Genomic DNA, 10,019 nt, shown 5'->3' with positions numbered 1-10,019 from the left:
AGAGGATCCAAAATTATTTTATTAAATATTCCATGTTCTATAATGATAAAAATGAAGATGTGTTATGGTTGCCAACTCTCCACAAGAGACTAAATGACACTGAAATTAACAATTATAGGTCAACGTACAGCCTTCAACAATGAACAAAGCCCATACCGCATAGTCAGCTTTAAAATGCTCCTATAATGACAAATGTCAAACAATTCAAACGAGGAAACTATCGGCCAAATTTATGTACAAAATCTCCATTTAAATGTTCAATATAAATTGGACCACTAAACAGACTTGTATATCAATATCATTTAAATGGTCTTCATCACTTGCATTCATGATTCTAAAATATTCATGGATTGCTTCAATACAGACATAGGGTTTGTCTTTTTTGTACTCATATTATTTTTGTTGGTGTCTTCAAAAATACCTTACAGTAATTTTTCGATAATGATCCCAGTTGATCAGAACAGTTTTTCTCTAAACCGCTGATAAGTGATGTTAAGTGTTTTGTGGTATTCCTTGACCGTACTATTCATTGCTAGTTTATCAGCACCTGATCTCACTGTATTATACAAGTTTCTAGCCTTGTGATACTGATAACTTTTGTCTTTACAATTTTTATCAAACTATGGTTTATTTTGCTGTCGGGATGAACCAGTTTCTTTTGTCTGTTGATAGTACTCTTTCTGTCGTATCTAAAAGTTTTTTATCGTTTTTAAATAGACCGTTCACCATTTCAAGAGTAACATTATTTGTGTCAATATTACTCAAAACGTGACCAATCTGTTGTGAACTGCCTGGAGCAAGGACGTAAAAGTCCAATCAACGTGAAACCGAGTACACATGTTTTCTATGATAATTTTAATGCTAAATAAGAGTTTTGACCCCAATTTTACGGTCCACTGAAAATAGATAATGATAGTGCGAGTAGACCATCCGTGTATTATGGACATATTCTTGTTTAATTTGTCTTTCCAGAAAAGATAAATCTGTTACAAACTGTCTTAGGCTGATATGGGTATTATACTAAACTGGGTTTGTATTTCAATCATAGGTAGCAATACACAGTTAGGAAAAATAATTAAAATTGACACTCATAATTTCTTACCACCTTTTCCCCTTCCTTTTAAAAAAATAATACTTTATATTTGTGTTATGCATGTGTATATTATTGGAAAGAACATCTTCCATAGTTATAATGGTGAAATATAATCTCTTCTTGGTGTAATCATGGCAACAATCTGCTTTTATTTGATACAAAATTGCCAAAAAAATGGGAGGGTGGAAATGCCACAAAAAACTAAAACAAAAATGGTCAAAAGGAGAAATTCAAATCCAATACAGTGATACCTTTCATGAAACCATAGACATTTATCTAGCAAAAGGTCCAAACAAATCATATGCAATTCGGCTCGTTTTTCCATAAAATGTAATTAAAAGGTCATGGGTCAAATCTTTGTTGAAAAACACTACACTAATATCTGGACCTATGGGCGGTACGGATGTGAAAAAACCGGACGGTCAAACAGACAAATGGCCTATAAAACATGATAACACAATTTAAATGTTCAAATAAACCCACTTGGAAGGCTATATTATTCTTCAACTATCTCAAAATCAATTTTATTGTACAAAACATTTCATATTTTAAAAAATCCATGACCAAAAAAACTAAACTTGTAACTGTGTATTGCAACCATAGGTGTTACTGACGATGTCTCTGATTTAAGTGATGATTGAAAGACGTTTTGCACAGTGGCCCTGCTTTGAAATGAATACATCGAGGAAGTTCTGTGTAGAAACGGGAAAATACTTCTGCAATTTATAAATGATTGTTGATTGTTTTTGTTTAGCGTTTGTGCTCGTATGAACTCTGGACTGTTTGGTGCCCGACATATTGTATAGATTGTGTCGGATTATTGTTGAAGACAATTTGTTGCCTTCTAGATTAAACCGCACATCTCCTTTTGTTCATATTCAGAATATCTATAGAATTCTTGAAATCGTTATTTATACTGGGAATTACTTAATATTTCACACATTCTCGTTTGAAATAAAATCAATTATTTAAGCGTTAACAATGGCATCAAACTTTTAACACATCAAAAAGAAATAAAACAGCCATGATTTTTCCACTTGATAGAAACTCTGCGTACGGCCTATCGTTACATTTACCCAAAAAGTGTATCCAGTCGAACATGCATTTTTTGTACACAACATATTGATATTAATGTGGCAAATCTTTTTATCTGCTTATAGCTTGGTGGTTTGACAATTCACTTATTGACAGATAATTCCTAGGTTTGATAGAGATATTTTCTCATGGAATTGCAGGATTATAGAACCCGAAGATTTTCTGTGTTTATCATTCGATTCTTAATAATGATCCCTGCCATATTTCGTAACCATTATGTATGAAGATAGTTTTTGAAATGGCAGCACAATTGGATTACCAAGCCTATACCAGATATATAACTAATAGGTCTTTTGAAGCCAAACATAATCAAGATTGTTCATATATAGTTCATCGCTTACACCAATTTTATTAGTTAAAATGCTGCTTTTCTATCAAGTAATTTGGTAAATCGATTAATTGTGTTTTAAGGACGCATTCGAATAAACTATCGATTTTTGAAACATTGTCAATTTTTTATATTATAATTTTACTTTTATTTTTAGAAAACCACAATTTCAAAAATAAAAGCTTGACGGAAAACATTGATTTTAAACATTTTTGTTACTTTTTGAATTCTAAACTAGAGAACGTGAGACGTTACTATCTGTGAAGCTATCAATTATCTTGTTTAGCTCTTTCCAATTAGTCATCTGACCTCTGTCCCGTGTACGTGAAATAAAGACCAATGAATCAATCAAAGGGTTGCCTTACATACATGTAAAACAAAAAATAGAATAACACAATTATACTGCATTGTTTATTCGGACATTATAATTAGGAATTTGAAGCCATCACGAAGTCCATCCAGCTTTTGTACACACCAATTCGAGTGTAAACGCTAGGACGACTTCCTGGACATCCACTCGCGCCCCAGGATGTAACGCCAGCCAGTTGACCAGAACAAACCATTGGTCCTCCACTGTCTCCCTAATGATAAATATAGATGATATATATATATAATGGACGTGTTAAAGAGTATATATATATATATATATACGAGCCTACATCTAAAGCTCTGACCATGAATAATATGAAAATCTAAAACAGATACGAACTTTTATATATTTCTTTAGAAAGTTTTGTTTTATAGATTAAAAAAATATTGCACAAATCCCTTTGTTTAACTTTAATTAAGATATGAAGTCAGAAAAGAGTAATGCTATTGTGATACCTTGATTTGTAATAAATTTTAGTCGACTTGCGAAGGCTATGGCGCTATGCTTGTAGAAGTAATATCAAGTTGTGAACTGGACTTCGTAAAGACAAAAGCAGCTGCATATGCTTCATGTACGTATATCTAATACAATTAAATTGAAAAAAAAAACATATTTTACATCTTAAATTTCTTTTTCTTGAGATTTAAATCTAAACGAAGTGTTATACGTTTCAAGTTCAAAATAAAGGCAACAGTAGTATACCGCAGTTCAAAATTCATAAATCGATAGAAAAAAGAAACACATCCGGGTTACAAACTAAAACTGAGGGAAACGTATAAAAGATAACAGAACTACGACACATCAGAGACACAACACCGAAATGTAACACATACAGAAACAATGGCAATTTACCTGACTTCGTACAGGGCATTTTTTTGAAAAAATTGTGAATTGAACCTGGTTTTTATGGCATGCTAAACCTCCCACTTTAATGGCAGTGTAAGTTATAACATTATAATGACAACATAACACGACAGGGTTACAATAAATAAACAGACAAATAGGAGAAAACGTGTTCGTGTACACAAGATATATGCAATACTTAAGATACATGTAAGTTATCAACTTTTCGATATTTTTCTATCGAATCAATAACTAATAATTTATTTCCTCACTGTGTTTTGAAATAATAGGTTTCCGATAACTCTTTTTAAAATGTTTTAGACTTTAAACGTTTTCAATCAAAGTCACAAACAAAATCGTCATTTTTAAGAATTATTTTTATTATGAAAATAAGTTAAATCATAATTTATAGCCTTCTGGTTAGGCGGTACAAACATAGACAATAAAGACAATTGGAAATGGTCCAACAGTCAGACTGATATCACCTATAATGACTGGGGTGTCGGACAACCAAACAATTTCGATGGAAATGAATATTGTCTTCAGATGAAAGTTGAGTATGGTCTGACTTGGAATGACGACCCATGTATGCTAGTATCGCGCTTCATCTGTGAAAAAAGTAAGATTTGTATTTCATCGGTAGTCAACATAATTACAACATATATGTTAAAATCGTAACCCTTTTCTTGAAAATGTGTACAATATAGATCAACAATTCAGTGGTTGTCGTTTGTTGCTATGTTACATTTTATTCCCGTTAATTTATGTGTGCATTAACTTTGCTGTTAGTTTTCTCGTTTAAATTCTTTTACATTTGTGATTTCGGGTTAAAAGAATGACAGAAGTTTCGTTGGCAGGATATGTGGACATTCTATAATTACCAGTAAACAATGATGTTGTGAGTTCGAACCCTACTCGTGCAGGTACACTCCACTCTAATCTTAATTGACTAGGATTGTCAGTTTTCCTATCGAAGGTCGGTGGTTTTCACCGGGCACTCCGGCTTCTTCAACCAATAACAACCGACTGCCACAAAATATCCCAAAAGCAGTGCTTAAAAGTGGTGATAAAACATAGAAATAAATAATCTATACATCTTTACACCACTCTATGCTTTAGTACGCTTTACTGCAAAGAGTTCTAGTTTTGATAGCATTTTTAACTAGTTTATCTGCACATCGTGTGGTCTTCTGCCACATATATAATTACTTGCTAAGAATGTCAGTCACATATTTGAAATGTTGGTCATGTGAAGTCTTTTGTTATCAGCTTAAGTTGAGATATTATTCGATTGTAATTGCTGATTGAATATGATTGTAAACTTAATCATACCTTTTAAACATGGAGCATTGACATTTCTTCTTACAGGCTTGATGAATTGAACATAAAACAGTTCTAGGACACACAGATGACATTCGTTAAGACAACAATGCCTTGATAGAATAAGTTGTTCTAGAATACAAATGTTATCAACCGAGTTTGTAAATACTATTGATTACTTTACTGTACTCTTCACACCATGTTATTGATTTGTTTTATATTTACGATTTATATTATTTGTAGACGTTTTATAGAACTTTGTTAAATAAATTTTAATATGTCTTTTAAAGAGAGGCTAAATAAGTTACGGGATATTTAAACTCATAACAATTTTGTTATTTTCCTGGACTTATATCTTTTTAAACATTGAAAGGAAGTGGACGCCTCTTTTTGAAAAGTTGTCACAGCAGTCCTTTCGAACAACAATAAACTGCTGCTACCTACCTTAATTTTCAAATATAATGAATTTTCCACCAATTTTTAATTTTGTTTTTTCGTTTTAAAAGTAAATGATTAGTGTTTATTCATTACACTGTAGACTTAAAGATAAGTATAAGAGCATTATCAAAACGGGTTAACTCATCTTATCTCTTTTTTTGAGAGAGGGGGGGGGGACTAAAAATAAGGAAATTGTAAACGAAAAGTATATTAATGTTACATGGAGGGAAAAAAATGATTTAATGGCGAAAACATGTTGTTTTGTCGAAAGAGGTGGCGTAAAAGGTAATTGACCAAGGGGAAACCCTGAACCCGACCCACTAAACACTTTGGGTGTTCTCAGATGCATCAGAAGGGTAAACATAACCTTCTCTACATTTGACATCCGTTAATTTAGGGAATTTTGAAGTTCCTTTACTATAACTGCAGTCAATTTAACGACAAAGGACATGTGATACCTCATGCACTCATGAAAAATGTACTACAAATATTAAAAGAGAAAAGAAAACATAGAGATTTAATGTGTAAGACGTGTGTTTTTGATATACTTTTATAATCTTAGAAGACCGAAGCCATGAATATTAAAGGCGGGGACGTATTGTCCTTATGCTTGTACTTGTACTTGGTGTAAATAATATGTATCAATAAAAGTATGTATAAGTGGTTTGAATTGTTAATTAAATTGTGTCCGAAAAAGAGGGGCAAAATATACCAGAGGTACAGTCAAACTTATAGATTGAAAATAAACTGACAACGCCATGGCTGAAAAAATAATAGACAAACAGACAAATAATACTACACAAGACACAACACAGAAGACTGAAGACTGAGCAACACGAACCCCTCCAAAAACTTATCTCAGGTGCTCCAGAAGGGTAAGCAGAACCTACTCCACAGTACCAATTGCATCATAAGGTGTCGAACATGTGTTTTTCCTAAAATCGTGTTAAATAATTGGTTGCACTAATTATTGTCATTGCGATCAATTGGCTATCAAATAAAGGCAACAGTAGTATACCGATGTTTATAACTCATAAATCGATGGAAAAACAATCTGGCTCACAAACCAAAACCGAGGGAAACGCATTAAATATAAAAGGAGAATGACGACACAACATTAAAATGTAACACACACAGAAACGAACTAAGCATTAGACAAAATCCGGTGAGAATAACAAATATAACATCAAAACTAAATACATGAATTTGGGATGGGAAATTACCGTGACACGTCTTATAATAATGTTAATTCACAATCCAATATAAGAGGAAACAAACGACACAAAAGAAACACAGCGTTAAAATGTTATACACACAGAAAGGAACAATAATATAACAATGACCAAATTCCTGCCTTGGTACAGGACATTTTTTAAAGAACAAAATGATGGGTTGAACCTGTTCTTGTGCCATGCAAAACCTCCCTCTTTAATGGCCATATTAAAACTCAGGTAAACTACTTTCAAAGATTATCACCAAAGAGTTCTAAATAGATAACTAATCATGGCCTGTTTTATTCTATGTTAAAAAATATATTGTATACATTATTTTTCTCCACATTTCCACAATGAAGACAATAATCTACAAATATTGGCTCACAACATTAAATTGATCATAACAAATAAATACAATAATTATTTTTCATGATTTATTGGTAAAACAAGGATACCTTTGAAAAATGAAATACTACTTCAAAAACAATATAAACGACTTCAATAATGTTATGATTATTTTTTTTTACATACTATATAATTTGTTATTGATAATTTCTATCACAGCATATGTTTACAGTTTACACTTTCTGAGTAACAAAGTGACATACGAAAAACAAACAGATTATCTAGAGCTGTGTTTTTTTCAGAAATACATATAGTAGTTTTGAAGTCTCAAACATTGTTATCTTAAGACCACGTTAATCAAGACAGACATCTGAAAAGTGTAAACTTGAATTCAATGAAATGCATGAGTAAAGTATTTACAAAGGTTGGAGTGAAATGTATCACATTCCCCTAAACAGATTGAGTAAAATCCAAGTATCGATTTCACAAACGAACTATACTATACGTGTTTATGTTGAGGTACCAAAAAGGCGTTCAATCTATTGATTTGTATATTTTTGTTTATCTAATTTTTATAAATTAGGCCATCAGGTTTCTTGTTTGGATTGTTTAACAGTTTCAAGTCGGGTTGATTTATAGCTGACTATGATATGGTATAAGTTTGATTACATGTTGAAGATCGTTAGTTGACAGATCTCTCATTGTCTATCATACCACATCTTTCCCTTTTGTATATGAATATAGCATATTCGACACTAAAATGGTCCAAAAACGACTAGTTGTGAATTAACAAGTAATGATTACAACAGGATATCATTACAAAGTTATTTAAACCACAGCATTTAGACCCTTATAATCCTTTTATATATTAAACAAGTATACATACTTTTTGGGCATATCTGTTAAGGTATATGGGTACTATTTTTGGAGCCCTATTAAACGGAAACTCCTACTCTTAAAAGTAAAATTTCCAATTACTGTGGAATCATTTATTTTTATAAAAACTTGCATTTTCGCGGATATTAAATTGCATAGTCTGATTAAGTTGTCTCAATGGCAATCATACATTTTTTCATAAAACTTGATTTTTTTCGGACACCAAAGAAATGTAGACATCACTTATTTCGTCACACTTTGATTGATGGAGTGAATCAGAAGAAAAATGTGTTGGTTTTGTCTATGCATGAATTAAAATAATAAGAAATTCAAATCAACTACGAATTAAAAGAACTTAAAAAACCAGTGTTTATGTTAACCCTGAAGTATATTTTGTTAATTCAAATTTTACCAGTCCTTGTCTTAAAATTTCTGTTAAAGTAACTAATATATTCGTCCAAATGAATCAACATATATCAATGCTCAGTTTTTTAGAAGAGGGTTAGTCATAAAACAAGGTTCAACCTACCATTATTTTTCAAAATGTCCTGTACCAAGTTAGGAATATGGTAGTTGTTATCTAATAGTTCGTTTCTATAAAATTGAGAATGGAAATGGGGAATATGCCAAAGAGACAACAACCCGACCATAGAAAAAAACCCAGCAGAAGGTCAACAACAGGTATTCAATGTAGCGAGAAATTCCCGCACCCGGAGGCGTCCTTCAACTGGCCCCTAAACAAATATATACTAGTTCAGTGATAATGAACGCCATACTAATTTCCAAATTGTACACAAGAAACTAAAATTAAAATAAAACAAGACTAACAAAGGCCAGAGGCTCCTGACATGGGACAAGCGCAAAAATGCGGCGGGGTTAAACATGTTTGTGAGATCTCAACCCTCCCCCTATACCTCTAGCCAATGTAGAAAAGTAAACGCATAACAATACGCACATTGAAATTCAGTTCAAGAGTCCGAATCTGATGTCAGAAGATGTAACCAAAGAAAATAAACAAAATGACAATAATACATAAATAACAACAGACTACTAGCAGTTAACTGACATGCCAGCTCCAGACTTCAATTAAACTGACTGAAAGATTATGATTTCATCATATGAACATCAGGCATAATCCTTCCCGTTAGGGGTTTAGTATCATACCATCATAACATATATGAGAAGAACATAACCCGTGTCATGCCAACAACTGGTTTTTGAATAAATGTGTTTAGTTCCGATGCAAAAACCCTATAAGTGAATCAATATTAACGCCAAAATATGCAATCTTTAATGACCTGACAACAGTATCGTAACTATATCCCTTCTTAATAAGTCTATTCAAAGGTTTTGTTAGTTTTTGAGGTGAATACAGACACCTTTGTGCTTTAAAAAGAATATTTCCATAAAAAATTGGATGTGAAATACCGGAACGTATAAGAAGTCTGCATGTTGAGCTATATTTACGAATGATGTCCTTATACCGATGATAAAATTTAGTAAATGTTTTGACTAGTTTGTGATATCAAAAACCCTGGTGTAATAAATTCAGTAATACATAAAATTCTCTCGTTAAAATCTAAAACATTGTTACATACACGAGCGAATCGTACAAGTTGAGATATATAAACACCGTAAGATTGTGACAAGGGAACGTCACCATCTAAAAATGGATAATTAACGATAGGAAATGAAAAATCATCTCTTTTATCATAAATTGTAGTATTCAGCTTTCCGTTAGTGATATAGAAATCAAGATCGAGGAAAGGGCAGTGGTCATTGTTAGTACTAGCTTTATTTAAAGTAAGTTCAACAGGATAAATTTCTTTAATATACATACTGAAGTCGTCATTATTGAGAGCCAAAATATCATCCAAATATCTAAAAGTATTATTAAATTTGTTTATCAGATGTTGTTTCGATGGGTCTTTGCTTATTTTTGTCATAAATTGTAACTCATAGCAATACAAAAACAGTTCCGCTATAAGTGGTGCACAGTTAGTCCCCATTGGAATTCCGATAATCTGACAATATACAAAAATGTTATCTAGTAAAAATTCAAGGACATATATAGTATCAAAGCATGTCCAATTGACA

General features: G+C 32.1%; 1 protein-coding gene across 1 annotated transcript in view; it reads right to left on the bottom strand.

The window, feature by feature from the left end:
• Nucleotides 1–2,913: 2,913 nt before the first annotated feature.
• The window catches only part of LOC139491152 (trypsin beta-like), a 55,948-nt gene continuing 48,842 nt past the window's right edge, over nt 2,914–10,019 (bottom strand). Inside the window, exon 7 of the mRNA XM_071278571.1 lies at nt 2,914–3,097. Within this exon, the coding sequence (XP_071134672.1) occupies nt 2,945–3,097 (153 nt within the window). The 3' untranslated portion in view covers nt 2,914–2,944. The remainder of the gene's footprint in view (nt 3,098–10,019) is intronic.

Source organism: Mytilus edulis, chromosome 10 (assembly GCF_963676685.1).
Source record: "Mytilus edulis chromosome 10, xbMytEdul2.2, whole genome shotgun sequence".
In the NCBI taxonomy this organism is placed as follows: domain Eukaryota; kingdom Metazoa; phylum Mollusca; class Bivalvia; order Mytilida; family Mytilidae; genus Mytilus; species Mytilus edulis.
Note: the sequence above shows the minus strand (reverse complement) of the source record. Positions and strands in the feature narration are given on the sequence as shown.